The sequence below is a fragment of the Eurypyga helias genome, unplaced genomic scaffold (assembly GCF_000690775.1).
Source record: "Eurypyga helias isolate BGI_N326 unplaced genomic scaffold, ASM69077v1 scaffold41864, whole genome shotgun sequence".
Lineage (NCBI taxonomy): Eukaryota > Metazoa > Chordata > Aves > Eurypygiformes > Eurypygidae > Eurypyga > Eurypyga helias.
Window position 1 is genome coordinate 26,776 of NW_010247651.1, and position 17,639 is coordinate 44,414.

A 17,639-nucleotide genomic window follows, 5' to 3' on the forward strand; every position below is an offset into this window, starting at 1 on the left:
GAAGCGGGCACGCTGGCGTGTGGACTGGGGGAGAGGGAGGCAAGGCAGATCTGAAGTTCCTCCCTCTCTCCCCTCCGAAAGCTGATCCTCAATTTTGCAGCTTCCTCAGGGGAAAGCTACACGCAAACGATTTTCCTCTGCTCTCTGCAGAACTGAGCGTTTTCTCCCCTCCCCTCGGAGGAAGGTGGCTCAGGCTTCAGGGAAAGCGTTTCCCTGTCGCTGTCTCAGGGATGTTTCGGAGTGCGAGTCGGTGGCAGGCTTAGCTGCGGGACAGAGAGGCTTTAAGCAGGAGCGTGGTGGTAAAGCAAGGCTTCCCGTGCCATGCTCTCTTATTTTGGCACGTACCGGAGTCTGCTCACCAGCAAACACGAACAAGTAATGGGAAAGGAGTCAGAGTTGCTGACTACTCACAGCGAGGAGCCTTTCCCCTCGGCAAAACAAGAAAAGAGGTATTTTGTGAAGTTCACGGTACGAGGGGCACGACAGAGTAAACGAACTGAGCTGCTCGCAGATGGCAAAGCTTCCTTCCACACTTGTGTAACTTATCCCAGACGTTCTCTGAAAAGGGAGAGAGGGGGGGAAAAAAAAAAAAGAGAAGAGAAAAAAAAAGAAAAAAGCAAAACCAGCTGGCTGCTTACACAAGGCATCCAGAACGATACTGCCGGGACTCCAGCATTCCCATTCAGTGCAGCAGAGCATGCTCCTGTGTAAATAGTTTCCATATGTCATCATTACAATAAAAAACAAAAAAAGAAAGAGAAGGAGCATAAACTTTCCTGAGCCCAAACCTCTCCCTTTGCAAAACGAATTCCCTGCTTGGTGGAAGGAAAAACTCTCCAGTGGTGGAGAGCGAACAAACTCCCCTCATTCCGAGGGGCTCCCAAGGGCAGAGCTGGGAGGGGAATCAGGGAGAGAAAACACTCATGGGAAGCAGGGAGAAACCACCCTTCCCAGCCAGGCTGTTTTATGTCAGACTGAAGTCAATCTGGCCTTTCATTGTTCCATCTTCAGCGTCCACATTTTTTTTAATAAATAGTCATAATGTAAAAACCCCAACAAACTAGCAACCTCCTACAACGCGTCACCAACAAACCCTACAGGGCAGCTCTTACATTTGCCTCGTAGCTCCCCCAGCCTGGCTCTCATCAGCCTGTTCGCCAGATGTTCGGCTTTCCAGACAGCACGCACTCCATAGCGTTGCAGCTCCTCGCCTGGCTCCAAAGCTTCTACTGGACTCAGCAGGGCTTTGTCCCTGAAGGCTGAGGAAGGGCTCGTTGGAGCTGCTAGTTGCAGCTATTTTAGCGAGTAGCTGCGACGACAGAGCCCTGCAAACCGTGTGGAAGCCATGATAAGTGGCATCAATCCGCAGCAGCATTCTTACGGATCAATCCTGCATCCATACTGTTTACTTATCACGTGCGCAGGCCGTGTAAGACAGCAGCGTGTAAGCTACTTGTGAGCTGTGTGTGCAAGCGGGTATTTCTCTTGATGGGTGAAAAAAAGAAATGCCACGGACATGACTTCAGAGACAGGACAGCTTCACTCACGTTGTCGTGCCAAGGTCCTGCAAGGGGGTGCACCCCATGGAGCAGCAGGAGAGACAAGTAAGCAAGGCGTTGCCTCCTGCAGACGGGAAAGGCCGAGCCGCTGCGGGCAGCGCCAGTAACCGTCGCGGGCAACCGGAGACGTGCCAGCCCATAAAACACTCGGCTGTGCACCAGCCACTGGGCCGCAGAGAAGGTGGCCAAATCGTCAGTTAACCACCAGATTCCTTAATGAAATTTAACCTGGTACCAGCTTTGTCCTTCCTTTCTTTCTTGGAAGAAGTGCTGCCTTGCGTTTACCCCTACCCTCACGGTCATCGCTTCTTTGGAAAGAGGTGGGAACACACTTGCCAGCTCCGTTTTCTCACGGGAGCAGCGTCTTCTCCTACTGGAGCTGGACATACCTCCAGGAGTGCAGGTTGTCCAAGGCTAATGTGACTTCCTGGAGTTGAGCCAACACTTTCAACTTTGCTGCAAGAGCCCACACAGACATGACCTGACCTGACCCACTTGGCAGGCTCCAAGCCCTCTGTGAGCCGGGAAGGGGGCACAAAGCGGGATGTGCTTCAACGCTTGCAGCTCCTCACCGCAATGACCGCCGCACCGTTTAACTGGACCCGCTTCTTTCCAGGCTTTGCTGCATTCTTCACTGCCACACCACCTGCTTCTTCAAGATTTTATTCAAGATGGTTATTGATTCAAGATGGAAGTTCATCCAAGACGGATACCATCCATCTTGGGTGTATTTGTATCTAACTACCCAAACTCAGCCAGTCACAGAGCTCACAATTTCAGTTTAAAAGACATAACCAGGCACCCAGCAACACCGAGCATATGCCCATGGAAGAAGGCAGATGCCAGGAACATCAGAGCTGTCCCATGGGGTTCCTGGGCCTCCTGACCTCTGGCACAAAACCTGTCCCTGTGCAGAATCCCTGTGCTGGCTAAAGCTGCCAGCTCCCTCAGTGGCTCTGCTCCCTGCGGCTGCAGTGAGGGTGAACGAGGCTGCGAAAGGATGGCATTTCCTTGTCAAAAACAACCAGCAGCACTCCTCTCTCCCACAAACCCTTAGTCATCTGAACTGCCTGGAGTGCCCACTACAGAAGAGGCAACTCCATGAAAAAGCAAAAGTAGATGGGTACCTGTCTCTGGCACAAGCTGCACAGGCACCTTCAGCCCCGAAAGCCCAGATGCAGCTCTGGCCAGGAAACAGCAGGATCCTGAAGCGTCAAGTATGTTGGAGTTGTACCAGCACCAACGATGGCATTTTCGCTTCCGAGTGCTTACATGCCATGTAGCTTCACCTCCCGAGGACTCATTTTCTCTCCCCGCTCCGATGCGGTTGATAAGAAACGGCTCCTTTTCTTCCCAAGCGCTGAGGCATGCACACGCGTGCATTTGTCTCTTCAAGGCCAGACTCACCTACCCGGGAGAAAAAAAGCTGGAAGCCGCCTGGAAAGCACAGCTGGTTTGGCACTTGGCCACGCATCTTGGAGGTGAGAGAGAGACAGAGAGTGAAATCGCTGCCCGCCCGCCCGTTCAGCGCTGTGCCAACAGGAGCGTTGCAGGATTGCTCTTTGCTGCCCCAAATATCCCAGCACACGTCCTGCTTTCAGGGGATGTTATGGGAAGGAATTTAACAGCCGTGAGGAAGTCTGAACAATTTACTATCTGTTGCCTAGGAAAAACAGGCCATCTCCAACAGCGTGCAGTGCCAAGGCCTTCTGTTGCGAGAGAAATAATATACTGGTGAGTATTTCAAGTCAGCATCGCGGAGTCATGCTCTTCCTTAGAGACAACGGCACAGCAGAAACATATGCAAAGGCCTCAGGGCTCTTTGTCTTACTAAATTCTCACAGCACTCGCTGTGAAGCTCGACAAATAAAGTCACTTCAGCTTCCTATCTGACACAGAACTTTTTTTAAGAAAATATGGATGTTGCCGCTTCCTCTTGGTGCGCGAGCCTCCCGCCCTCGCCTTTATTCGAGGATCCGCGCGTTCCTACAGCATTGACACGAGCTGACTTCATGCCATCATCCACCACGCCGCAGGGAGCTGAATCCACACGAAGTATGAGCAGATGTCCCTCAGCATGGTAAGGCGCTTTTTCGGTATTATTGCCTCTTACCGATCGCGCTGCCTATCTTCTTCTACCGGAGACAACCGAAGCCCTGTGTTGTTTAATTAGAGGACCACCGCCTCCTTGCTAACATCTGCACTCCCACATGTAAAAACCCTGATGCACAAGCTAAACACAGCGACAGAAGAGCTAAAGCATGGCAGGAAATTGTTCTGCCTCAGCAGCAGCCGTGCTTCCAGTGAGCTCCTGCTCGCAGAGGGTCAGAACCAGGATGCAGTTAACTGTTCGAACTGCGGCTCGCTAACCATTGGGAAGGGGGCATGAGCTATGGTGATTCACTCGGACACTTACTTCCTGCACCATCCTGCTGGGGACAAAAAAAGACATTTGTAAGGAAGAAAAAAGTAGTAAAAGGCTCCTAAGAAAACGGGGATGAGAATTTTACCTATCTACATCAGCCAAGGCCGTTGGCTGGAGATCCTCATCTGTGCAGTCTACCACCTCGTCTCTTCATGGGGCACCTGCTCTCCTTTGGTCTCAACCCTGACCCTGGGACTTGATTTCCTTCCTCTTGCAATGTTATGTGAGAAGTCCTGACCAGAAAATGTTTGATTGCTGGACAATTTTCACTCCTGAATGTGTAGCAGCAAGAGGCAGAGGGACAGATCCTTCTGCTCCGGGATGTTTGGGACCCACAACCAGGTTAGCGAGAGGCTTCAGCAGCTGAAGATGAACTTGTGGATGCTTTGTCACCCTCCAAGGCCACTTTGCCCTGACCTAAAAGCCTCCATAGCTCACCAGTCTGCCAGACCACGCAGCCCAAAAGCCGCTGCAGCGGTCAGCAGTGAAACAGAGGCGGAACCTCCTCAATGCACAGGGTTGCATCCTAAAGACGATGTCACCTACCCCGCTGGCTCTTGCTTCTCAGCCACATCGCCTCCCAGCCTCATGCAAACCATGTGCCTAAGCCCTCTCCCACAGAGCTGTGTTCCGACAGATGTGTGACTAAATCCTCCTGCATGAGAAAGTCCATGAAATACTGTGAGGAAAGCCGGATCCAGGCATTCCCACAATCCAAGACTGCGTAACACAGGAGTACCTGCTTCTTAGCATAACTGCAAAGTCAAAACCAAAGCATTTTTAATCAGCAAAACACACATAAAAGCAAAGGTTGAGCTAGGAAAACATAATTAAGAATCTCGCTTGTGTGTTAAACCAAATTGCTGCTGGTTTCATTTCTTTCTGACCTTAAGGAATGAGCCTCCATACCACACAAAGGAGAAGTCACAGCCACAACAGAAGGGTCACCTACCAGCTTACATCACCCATTCTTTTCGTAGCTCCATAATCCTGTCAGCCTGATCATATCACAGTAACACAGGCTTTATAGACACAGAGATAAAATTATTTTGTAACTGGAACGAAATATTCAAGCCGTTGGGCGGCTCTGTAAAAGAACTCATTTTGAATGGAAAAAACAATGGGAAATAATAAAGTTTTTGCTGCACCAAACAGAAAAAAAAGAGACAAGCTCTGCCTAAGGGTATGGCTCATGAGAGCCCTGACATGAAATACACACACAGACATTTATAATCCGTAGTTTTTGAGGAAGTAACAGAAAGGGAAAAAGACAGTATCAGAGTCCCTCAGATCTGGCGTTTCTTTAACACATCCTGTTACATGAAGGAATTTCCTCTTTTTGTTCCCAAAAGGGAAGCCAATGCCTTATGGTTTTAACATGTTAAAGATCTGCTGTAGCATCGGTAGCACAACGTCAGCATTTTAAGAGCACATTCCTCATTTCAATTCTCCAAAGCAGAGCCTTTGGATTTTCCTGCCGCAGTTTGGAAAGATATTTGATTAAGCTGCAATCTGGCCTTTTTAACGAAAGCAGTGCGCTGCCAGGCCCGGCTGCCAGTTCCAGCCGCCAGCGGCTCTCCGGGGAAGTCGCAAAGTTGGCAGTGGGAAGCAGAGAGGAAGCACTTCCCTTATGTGAGAAACCAGGAGTAGCTTGGGCAACAAACCTCCGGCATGGCCACCCAGCGCTGGAGCAGGACTAGGAGGGAGTAGGCAGTAATACCAACCTTCCTGCCCTAAAGGGAGAGGGACAGCAAGAAAATGAGATAAATTATGTTAAATAACAATTCTATGGCAGAACTCTACTGTTTTACCAGACAGGCTGAGACCAAGGGAGGTTATTTGCAACGGCACAGGAGGGAGAGGTATGTAACCGTGTTTTGTGGTGTCAGAACACGACGCGGCGGCACCGGTTCTTTTGAAACACAACACTACCACATCTCCGCTGCCTCGTCATTGTGTTCTCAGTCAGGAAAGGGAAGCTGCCAACTTCAGAGGAAGATGCCTGTGAATGAATGGGGAGAACCTCAGCCTCCAGTGCTGAGTAACTGCTCTCCATTGAGAAAAACAGAGGCTTCTGCTCGTTTGGTGGAAACCGCTGCTGGCAGGAGCCAAAGAGGTTACATCTAACTGCTGGAGAGGAAGGAAGGAGTTAAAGCATTAGACTGACATCTGCAAACCAGCTGCCTGCGGGCTTTCCCTCAACTGGTCCTTACTTCACAGTCCCTGTGCAGAGCCATATCTTCAGAAGATGGGCAATTTTGACTTCAAGCGTCTCCCCTCACTGCAGAACCCTCTCCAACTCTTACAAAGCTGTTCCAGACATTAACCACACTGCCAAATACGTGCCTTACTCCTTGTTTGAATTTCCCCAGCTTCAACCAACAGCCACAATTCCACTGTTACCCCATTACTGAAGCTGCCTTCAAGCCTTTTGCATCTGGGATGAGCTGGAGCAAGGCACTAGAAACACACCAAGCATGAACACGTTGATTCTGTAGAGCCAGCACGGGCGGTAACATCACCTCCCCACCCTAATCATTATTGGTATTGGAAGGACCAAGGAATACATGTGCTGTCTCACAGGACAAGTGTCCCACATGCTCACTTTCAGCTCAGTTGCTCATGAAAGCACCCGGCTCAGCCTCTCCGCTCGCCAAGGCAGCCCTCTCCACCCCTGCAGACACACGACCCTACAGCTGGTGACAGCAACACGCAGGCAGCTTGCCCGTGTCTGTCTCACTAGGTAGTTCTCATCGCTAAGCCCCCCTCCTCACCCTTACCAAGTCCTGTCTCACTATGGCATCTCCCGACTTGCTCACAAACTCCTGCCTTTTTCGGTTTTCGTTCCAGATCGGAAAGGTTGGAGCTGGCACAGGGACAAACTCTCACCCCGAGACAGTCTCTGCTAATAACGTACCTATTCGCTAACCAGTCCCAATACCCAGCTGGATTTTGAGACCCGTCCATCAGCCAGTTCGCAGAGCTGTTCGCTGCACGGTGCTGATTCGTACTGTTCGCTCCCGCAACCGAAACGCTGCATGGGTGCCAAAACAAATACCTTCTCAAAACACCGTCAAGTCTATCTTGTAACCTCACAAAGTAAGTCAGTGCGTGACTTCAGGTTCACGACACACACATTTTCATAAATCCACAGTGACTGACATCAAAAAATGTCCGTTAAATTCCAGGTTTTAAAAGAGCTACTGCTGGTTTACCATTGTTTTGCCCAGAAACCTCGTTTCCAGGCCTGCAATCGTGCCTGGTGCAAAATACCTTTTGGGGCTGGAAGAAAGTCTCTATCACAGGAACATTCAAACTGACTCAGCTGCAGCCTTCAGGAAAAATAAAGAGTCATCTGCTGTTTTTAAATGCTTACCTTTAGAATCGCCTGTTTAACCACTATTATCTTACTGCAAGAATATGATGACCAGGCCATGTGGCTTTTCAGCAAATACAGAATACACAGGGTACTTCTTGTGCTTCTCCATAATGTCACTGGCCAGTGTTCAACCTGGAATTCCCAACAGGTTGGTATCACTTAACGTGTCTTTTTATTCCCCAGTTCCTTTAGATCACCTCTAACACCGCTGGCAACATTTCTCGGTGTGATTTTCCTCCATTCCCAGTTTCTATTTCCTGGTTTGCTAGAGTCAAGCAGCTGATGTCACCTTGGCCAGCACAAGCGTGTCGGCACTGCCTTTTCATAGAATCACAGAACGGTTTGGGTTGGAAGGGACCTTAAAGCCCATCCAGTTTTGCCCCCCCTGCCATGGGCAGGGACATCTTCCACTAGACCAGGTTGTTCCAAGCCTCATCCAGCCTGGCCTTGGACACTCCCAGGGATGGGGCATCCACAGCTTCCCTGGGCAACACTTTCACTGCCTCTCCATTAGCATTCCCATTTTGTACGCATCTGTTTTCTCTAAAACCATACGAACAATTCTCAATGTCTCAAAGCCTTCCCTTTCACAACCACCAGAGATAAGGTCCTGCCACCGGCCTTGTATCTGAAAGGAAGCTGCTTTGCCTCGGTCACCTCCCCCGTGACCCCGATGCCAAAACTCTCCGTAGCGAGTCGCTTGTGAGCACTTCCTTACAGGGCAGGACCGAAGCGGTCACCTGCGTACCCCTGCCAGCAGTGTGTAAAAGCAGAGTGTGGCATACTCCATGCAGGTAGCACGGCAGAGCCACGGAGCAAGCCAGTCTCGGCAAGTGTTCCTCCCTGCAATCACACTTCCAGTACTCCCGGTGTGCTCAGCAGCCTGGAGAAACGACGCTCCCCCCCGCACCATGGAAAACAAGCAACTGGGCAACGCGCAGAAGCGTTTTCCTATTTCTGCAGTGGCTCACCACACCGAGCTAACCGAATAACCAGCCGGAGACCACTGTTTCGTCTTGTAGGAACACAGCACGATGCGTTACACCACAGGCCCTGTGCCTCTCACCACGCACAGATCCCCTCCAGCCAGGGGAGTGCCATGGGAAAAGGGACAGGGCATGGAAATACCTGCGAGTGGCAACATCTGCCCTTCCACTCTGCCTCTGGAGCCCCACGCCTACGGCCAGAGGAGCAGGAGCTGTAGGGGATGGCATCCCTTCCTTCCTCCTCCCACCTCGGACTGTACTGCAAATGACAGCCAACTCCCCAGCACAATCTGACCCTGGGGAGGTTTTAACGCTCCTGCTCGCAGGATTAATCGCTCAGTCTTAATTCTACAGGCATGTCTTCATTTAGTTAACGAAGGGCAGGAACGTATTTGTGCATTCGAGTGAAATCCTTCACCAGGCTACATTACTTTTGTACAATAAGCTTTCCCAAATCCATTGAGGATAGGGAGTGTTCTCAGGAAAAAAGTGATAGTTGGAATAAAATAGAGATGATCAGACGTTCCCAGACGACAATACAGATGCACAAGCATGTGCTGGGCAGTCACACGGCAAACTCAAGAGAGTAGCTAAGGTGTCCAGCCCCAGAAAATCACGGGGTTTAACACGGCTGTGCCCAGAGATACACCCTAAATTTTATTCCCTCAAGTACGCAGGAAAAGAAAAGCCTTGTGTTCCAAACGGATCCCACCAGACCATGATTATAAAAGCAGCACTGGATACAAGCTTTGATTCAAGTCACAGCGCTCTGCTCGTGCCATCCTCGGGATCTTTCCGCATACCGACACCCCCCCCTCTCCTGCCTCCCTCGCTCCCCAACGAAGAGACCAGCGGTACAGGTGCACAAGCTTCCCGCCGGACTGCTGGCTAGGAGCAGATGGATGAAATCCTAAAGCTGCTCCCTAAAGAAAGCAGTCGTGTACAGATGAGGCATCTTCTCAACATCCACGACGCTGCAGACACAGGGAGAGCCCTGCGAGGTCCAGCTCAAAAGCCAGAGAGGTCAGAGGCAAGAGAAAGACCTATCAAATTCACCGCGCTTTTCCCAGCTTAAGGATCAGAAATGGAGTGTTCTGGCTCATAAATTCTACTTCCAGCAAATTCAAGCTTAAATCCCCTGAAGGCAATAAGGAAAAGGCAATCAACAACAACTCTAACCACTTCACAGATGCTCCTGTTTAGTTTATACAGCACTTCTTACAGCATTCAAATGGGTAAAATGGGATTTCAACGCAGGGGGGCTGACGGCAGCAGGCAGGATTCCTCGGTGAAGATACCAAGGGCAAAGGAAGTTCTGAGAAGCATCATATTGGTTATGATGAGTGAACTCAGCGTGCTCAGCCTTTGCTCATTTTAATCTGCCAGTAAGCAAGCTTGGCTAAACTGAACATCCTGCATCTACAGTGCCTTAAAAATCCACAGGAATCACAAAAATGAGAGGAAAAACTAACAAACTGATGCGTTCCCTGGGAAGCCATGAAAAACTAATCGCTATTTGTTTCCAACTGTTGTTCCGCTTCCTGAGCCAAATGTTCCCAAGTCAGCTGCGGTGGCTGAGGAGTGACCGGTTCGAGCTGGAAAGTCATCGATTGAAAATTGCAGCTTGAACACTTTCAGACTCCTTAATAACTTTTATAGTTCCGGGACCACCTGTTCGAAAAGCGGAGCCCCCCCCCCGATGCCATAGCACGTGCCCCCACCCTGGCATCTTTTTACAAGAGCCTGTAGTGACAGGACAAGGGGTAATGGGTACAAATTGAAATCAGGGAGGTTTAGATTAGATATCAGGAAGAAATTCTTCCCAGAGGGGGGGGTGAGGCACTGGAACAGGTTGCCCAGAGAAGCTGTGGATGGCCCCCCCCTGGAAGTGTCCAAGGCCAGGCTGGATGAGGCTTGGAGCAACCTGGTCTAGTGGAAGGTGTCCCTGCCCATGGCAGGGGGGTTGGAACTAGATGATCTTTAAGGTCCCTTCCAACCCAAACCGTTCTATGATTCTATCTCCCAACTACAGCGATCAGCTGGGGGAGAAAACGCAGCCTGGCTCCTTCTCCCGCTTGCACACCGAAAAGATGGGAGCTGTGCACTGGGGAAGAGACACACCAAGGGAACGGGTTGCCTGCCTCAAGGTCATTACTCCCATCTGCACAAAAGGAGCGAGAAGAAGCTTCCAGAGCCCCCAGCCCTCGCTGCAGCACCCTCCCTAACTTACAGTGAGCGCGTGAAAGATTATATCCACCCAGAGATGACAAAGGAGAAAGAACCATTTGACTCCATGATAATGGAACACTAACCCAAGTCTTCTTTACCTTGTATATGCTTTTACTCGCTCAGATTTGAACAGCATGGGGCATTCAACACGAAATCACTAGGAATTTTTTTTCTTTTTTTTACCGCGTGAAAGAGTCAACAGTGCAGAGATTCGGTTTGACAAAGCATCCTACTGTGCAACACACAATGTGTGCATTGTGCAAACTGATCTCCCGCGGGGCTAAGAAAACAAGGCAGGCTCGGAAACCCACACAAGATAACTGCCGCCCCCGCAATACCTCCTGGTACTTTACTCTGCCTGTGGGTTTTCTTCTATAGGTACCACGTTTACAGAGTCACGTTAAGAATGTCTCAATACAAACGCTTTTGTGAGCTCCGGATAACACAGTGCTGCTTCTCTGGAATCAAAGGTACCGGCTCTACCCTCTCATAACAGCCAGTATTTAAGCGCAGCCAAAGGCAGTCGATCCTGCCTTAAAACCTGAATTCTCAGGATAAATGAGATTCCAGAGGATGATGCATCTGGAACTTAAGGGCAGAAACACATTTTCCACTACTTCTAACATCGTATCAAAAGACAGCCAACATCTCCTAAAAAGCAGTGTGTTTACCTCCTTCCTCTGAGTTCACAGAGCTCATCACCCAGGGAAACGAATTGTGCTGAAGGAGAAAACAATAATCTCCTTAGGTTTTGGGTGTTCGTTACCCTTTCCAAGATTTTCACCCCTCACTCATCTCAGAGGCAGTTTTGCTTCGCTTTGCTTGCTTAAAACATTCATTATAAATCATCTAGGCCAGGAAAGGATTAGAGGAGCACTGGCAGAAGTTGCAAAATTCAAGGCTGTTAGGTCGGAGAAATGAGACTTTTGGAGGCATAAACAACAATCCAGCACTGAACTACCACCAGTGCTCCAGAAAAAAAGGTGCCTCTCTATAAATTTTAAGCAGGTACGTGCTAATAAAAAAGAAATTACGGGCAGCAATGCAAAGCAGCACCTCTTTATAACGAAGGAAGCCTACCTGTCCATCTCCAGCAAAGGTGTAACCCGTGCCCTGCAGACGTGTTAACCACGGGGACGTGAACCGACTCACCCCAGGCAGAGGAGCAGCAGCTTCAGCAGCACTAGACTGCTTCCCAAAAGGAGATCCCAGTCCTGTGCTCCGGCCAGGCTTCACCTCTGAGCGCGGCAGTGGAAGCAGCGCTGCTGGAACTAATTAAAGGCAAATGGGTAGAACCAGGAGCCATGAGGCGAGAAAATGCCCTGCGCAGCATCCGGGAAAGCCACCAGATAACCCAAAAGGCTATTTAAGGGCCTGGCCGTCAGAGATCTTAGGACCTGCCAGGTCCATTGCAAGTGTTTGCTTGTTCCCTCGCTCCGTATTTCTTCACACCAATTAGCTACAGCATTTCATAACTAATGCCCAAGCCCAAATATCCATCTTTTGTAATCCTTACTTTACACAAGATCAAAACCTACAGATCCTGAAGGATTTATTAAATCTACTACACAGCTGACATTTAAAGCACCTATTTTCCTTCAAGGGTAGCAGGGCCAGAACGCTTTCATGGCAACTGAAGTGGTTCCTCAAGAAGCACAGCTCCTAGGAGACCGCATGGCTACAGCTCGTCCCCAGAGGTCAGGTGTTTCCGTGTCTGCTCCCGCTGCCCACCAGAAGACGCACGCCTGTTTTACTCCTGGAAATCTCTCTCACCCGCAGCCGGCACTACAGGAAGAAGCAGTAGGAAGAAGGCAGAGAGGTCTGCAGAGCCGGACTCGTTCACCAGATGAGCCGAAGCTGGGGACCACGGGAACAGGTTTACTTTCACTGCTGCTACAAACGTGTTCTGGAACCAGATCCAACACAGAAAAGAATGACATCACTTCAGGATGCATTGATCACCAAACACATCAAAATCCAGGGGGCTCATATGTATCAAAAGAACATTAACTGCCCCAAATCCTGGGCCACCCCTGAAAACATCAGTCTACCTGCGGGTCAGTGAATGATTTTTTTTTTAAAAAAAGCTGAGTTTGTTGTATACAACATCCATTAATGCTGTAATTAGACCGCTGAGAAACATTATGTGGGTTTCCACCAGCCAGTTACAAAAAGAACAGCTTTGCTGGAAGCCCTTTCAGACGTTTCATCAGGGAACGATGTGCAGAGCAAGGCCAGGGGAGAGTTCCTCCTTCCAGTGGTGCCTGGAAGCACAGCACACGCTGTTTGAGAGGCACGACCAGCAGTCTCGGGGGCAGTCACTGGCACTCAGCAAAGTCACCTTGGCCAGCCCCCACCAGCCTCACCAACAGGGAATCTCATCCTCTTTACGCACTTTAGCCCATCCGCCCTTCCCAGCAGTGACAGGCACCAGCGTCAGCATCTCTCCTTCTCCCATGCTGGCTCTAGCTTTCCTGGCAATTTACTCCTCAGGCAGCAGAAACCAAGATTGCAAAGGCTCAGCTGAAAGCTCAACATCCGAAGTTATAACATCCCATGTTCCAACCATCCTTCTAGAAAACATCGCACTTGGCTGTTGCAGTTGCTCCCCCCGCCTCCCCACGCTAATTCATTTTCACCTCAATAGCAGCAGCAGTTGCTTTCTTGTAAAAACCCAGAGTTTAAAGATGACTTCTTCCACTTGCCATAATCCATTGTGTGGGAGAAACAGACACACAATATCATATTGTTCCCTGTACAACATTTTGAGCTGTACTTTCTGCTCTGAACACACTGAAACTCCACTTGAGGCTACAGCAATTTCCACGCAGGAGGCAAAGGAGAATCTTGTATCTGATCTAATACAGGATAAATCAATGTGCACTCATTTATCACTTATAGCTCCCACCAGCTCAAGGAGAGACACTGTCCTAGTGTTTCAAGGCTATCCCTGCTGCCTTTGTACATGGCAAACACACCCTGCGCTTTGAGACCGAGAACTCCATTCGAACGCTTCCCGGGAGTCTGGCGGAGGGACTGGAAACCACGAAACCCCAGCTGCTTCTCAACCGTTTTGGCCCACAATTTTGGGAAAGGTCACGCAAGGATTGCATCCCCATTTTCACCTTCGGCAGAAATTCAGTTGGTCACTCACCGCAGACAGGCGCTGGGAAGCTTAATCAGCGTGTACAGTGCCCGGACTCTCCGGTAAGATGGACCAGGGAAGGGCAGCATGACGTTAATTAGCGCGGATTCAAGCGACGAAAGCGCTTCTCTCCGTCTCCTGCAGCTGCTGGAGCTTGAAGGAAAAACTACCCAGCACCGCAGTACTCCCTGGTGTAGTCAGGAAACCATCAGCACCACAGAGATCACATTTTTCTGGATATGGGGTCTGAATTCCCATCGACTTCGCAGGATTCTGACCTTTTGCTGTGGCTGCGAACGGGAGCTCCCTGGAAGACGTGTGTCCCAGCACAAGCCAAGGAAGGCAGCGCGTTAATATTCCTCCCCGTGCAAGTATTTTCTCCCATTAAGCGCTTAAGAGCTGTATGATTAGGGAGATTAATTTTTGCAGCTGGACATTTTCTCTAAGCATGTAATTTTCCACACAGTTTTCTCATTTAGCTTTCTTTTATTCTAACCCCAAGACATCAGAAGAGGGCTCTTCTGCAAGGTTCGGGAAGGGATACACTCTGACACTTCAGTCCTTTCTCTTTACAACAGGCTTCCTTTCAGAAAGCCCCATTACCACTTATTTTGCCACAGTAACCTGTCTGCATTTCCAACACCAAGGGTCCAAAACTACAAATTCACTTATCCGAGGACCTGACTGTAACGAAGCTACATTGCGGATCAAGGATTTTTCTTTAGAAAGCACAAGTTCCTTATAAAAAACCTCACGAGAGTTGACGTACTGAAATCACACCGATACACAGCACTTGGTGAGACGGCCGGGACATGCTGGAACACGGATTACCATCTAGGGAGGTTCACTGACACAGAACTGGGGTGCAACTTCATTACGCTCGACCGCTACGACACCTGATTTAGCCTAAGGGTGGTCAGACCCGCTTTGTCTTTCCGGCAGCGTTACCTGGGAAGAGGCCTGTGGGTCCTCCGCTGCAAACCCAGCAGGTGTCTGGAGAAACACGTCAATGAAAGCTTTGTGTTTCACCTGCCACCAACCCCCAGGGAGTCCACAGGCACAGTCACAAGCGAGCTGCTCCTCCAAGCTGCGGCTGAATCGCGAGACCTTGGGTGTAAGGAAGGCAAAAGCAGAAGGAAACAGCCTGAACTTCCCTGTCCCCACGCCCTCGTCACCGTGCTGGCAGGCTCTCCCTCTCCAGAAAACGGCTTCTCACATACCCTTTTTCCCTGAAAAAGACAGGCCTCTGTATAAAAACGTGAAGTTACAGTTGTGCTAATGTCATTTCAGTCCTCAGCAGAGAGGTGGAGGCAGGGCAGAGGGGAAACATATGAACTCCTCACAGCCTCCTCAACACACAACCTCCCTGCATTTCGCAGCTGATTTTCTGTGCAGGCAGAGGAAAGCAGGGCCACACGTTCTGCTTTGTCAACACGCTCCCTTTTGTGAGCGCTGCCGTTAGGCTGCTCACTCGCCGATTTAAGCTTCCCGCTTCTCGGAGATAAACGCGCCTTTCAAGTTGTTTACGCCAGCCTTCCCCTTCTCATCTTTCAGCTCGCAGCACCCTCTGACTTCAGAGGGCTTCGCATCACCCCGCATCACTTGCGTGGAATAAGCTTTATATTCTTTCAGCAAATGCAACTTCAACAGCGATTACAACATAGAGCAAAATAACGGTTCTTCAATACCCAAAGATGCTTCATTCGAAGAATTCCGAGAAATGAATTCTCGAAAACCACACAGCGATCTTTTAAGCAGCATAAAATTAGTCTCTAAACAGTTTCCCTGCATTTTAAGGGAAGCAGATTGTGGAATATTTTCTTAATATGTTCGTTCTCGTGCTTGTGCTTTAACACAGTCGTGTTGGCTTTAACCAACTGATAAACACGCAACTTCTTGAAAGGGATGGGAGGTGGGTAGAAGAGAAAGATGAGAGAAGAGTGATTAGTCACGAGAAAGCCTATAAATACACCGGGGGAGAGGAAGCATTCTCTCTCCATTTAACTTAAAAATAGAGAGCTAAACTTTAAAAGACAAACAGACTCAACAGAGCAGATGCCATGGAGCAACAGAACTTAGAGAACGGGATTCAGTCAGGGATGTGTATTGCAGGGGTGGGGGAGGAGGAATCTGATTGTCAGAAACTAGATACTGGCTCAGGAAGTCACAGAAGGAGAAAATTTAGAGAACCCACATGACTGCAAGAGAAAAATCAAATCGGAGCCACAGAGGCAGCATGGAATAGAGGTATAACGTAGGAAGAAGTGATTGCTAGACCAGGAGGCTGTTTATTTCTTACAAATGTTGAGCTTGTGGCAGCAAGGGCTTGAATAGGCTCCCAGGAGTTGTGCAGCCACCTGCAATGTCAACTGGAAGTCAAAAGGGATGTGTCGAACAAAACTGCCCAAACACATTCAGTGAGGTGCAACACAAACCAGAGACTCACTGATCAGGCTCAAACGCAGCTGCTGGCCCCGGCTCACCTCCTGCGGGGCGACAGCTTTACTGAGGAGAAAGCAGTGCTTCCAAGAGATGGTGGGTTCTGCCTTCTCCCTCCCAACGCTCCCAGGCTGGCTCTGCCCCACCGAACACCTGGGGCTAGCGGGAGCGTGAATATATTGCCTGGAAGTACTCCAGGTTCTTTGGTAAGGATACTATGAAGATGTTAAAGGGATTTATCACCACATATCACTTTTCTTATTGCAAAAATCAGAGCGTAAACTAGAAATGGGCAAAACAACAGTTGCAAAGGATGGATGCTTTACGGTGCCAGGAAAATGCTAAATGACATAATTGCAGCTGCTGCACCCGACAGCTTGGGCCAGTGGTAAGGCACAGTGGGCCAGTGCCAAGGAAAGGAGATGCTCTGGGCCAACATTCAGGAAGGGGGAGTTGAGCTTAAGGACAACGAGGTCACGGGTTATTATGTGGAAACCACAAAGAACACGTATTAGGAACGGCATCGGTAGGACCCGTCCATCCAGTGTCCTCCGCCCTCGGTGTCACACGGCTGCTGCGAGTAAACAGGCAACACAATAAGCAACTTCCTGATCTGATTTTCTCAGGCAGCCGCCGGGACGCTGAATGACAGCCCTGAGAGTTTCAGGTCCTGGCAAGCACGAGAAAGAGCGGCGACTGCAAAAAGAAAAATAAGCGAGGCCATCAGAGCGGGCAGGAAACGACAGAGCAATCTTACTTTCGTTAGGCAGCTCCTCCCGATCCAGGTCATCTAGAGGGGCCGAGGTGCTGCTTCCACTGTCATCCAGGGTGAGGATGAGGGGAACGTCATCATCCATGCTCACAGCCATCTTGTCCCTTCAGAGGCTCCTACTCCAAGTAACTTTAAATAACAGCTTTTTCAGTTCCACTTGTGAAACGCTTATGTCAAAAACTCTCCCCAGAAAGCCTTCCATCAGGGGTGCCTTCTAGGCATAAGAATATAAAGGTGCGTGTACTCATCTCTAGAGACCACAGTTCAAACAAGGATCTAGTTATTTGCTTTCGAAAAGCAGCGCAGGATACTTTATGCAAAAGCTAAATTCCAAAAGTCGGGTCTGGGCTGCCTTCTCCAGTCCGTGTGTGGCTTGCAGTAGGCACAGGAGCACAAGAAAGTGCTTCTGGACAAACTCCTGACCACTGAGCGCAGGGAGCAGGCGGGTGTGACGCAGCTGGAGCCAGCATGATGCTAAGTGTCACCGTCGCGCTGGGCTCTTCCCCCTGTCATGCCAAAACACCTCGATTTCAGGGAGAAAGGGGACAGAGGGAAAAAAAGAGACCAGTTTGAGTCTGCACACATGAAGTTCCCGTGGGCCTGTTTTACTGGCTGATGTCACTGTCACAAAGTCACGAATCTCTTTAAGAGGCAAAGAAAAATCCCGCAGGCCCTGGACAACGTTACAAGGAGGCTCGGCAAGCG

At 49.8% G+C, this 17,639-nt stretch overlaps 1 protein-coding gene across 1 annotated transcript in view; it reads right to left on the minus strand.

Annotated features, from left to right (window-relative positions):
• The window catches only part of TPCN1 (two pore segment channel 1), a gene marked incomplete at its 3' end in the record, with an annotated part of 43,566 nt that extends 26,535 nt beyond the window's left edge, over positions 1–17,031 (minus strand). The window contains exon 1 of the mRNA XM_010150796.1: positions 16,920–17,031. Coding sequence (XP_010149098.1) covers positions 16,920–17,031 — 112 coding nt within the window. The remainder of the gene's footprint in view (positions 1–16,919) is intronic.
• Between the last annotated feature and the right edge of the window lie 608 nt (positions 17,032–17,639).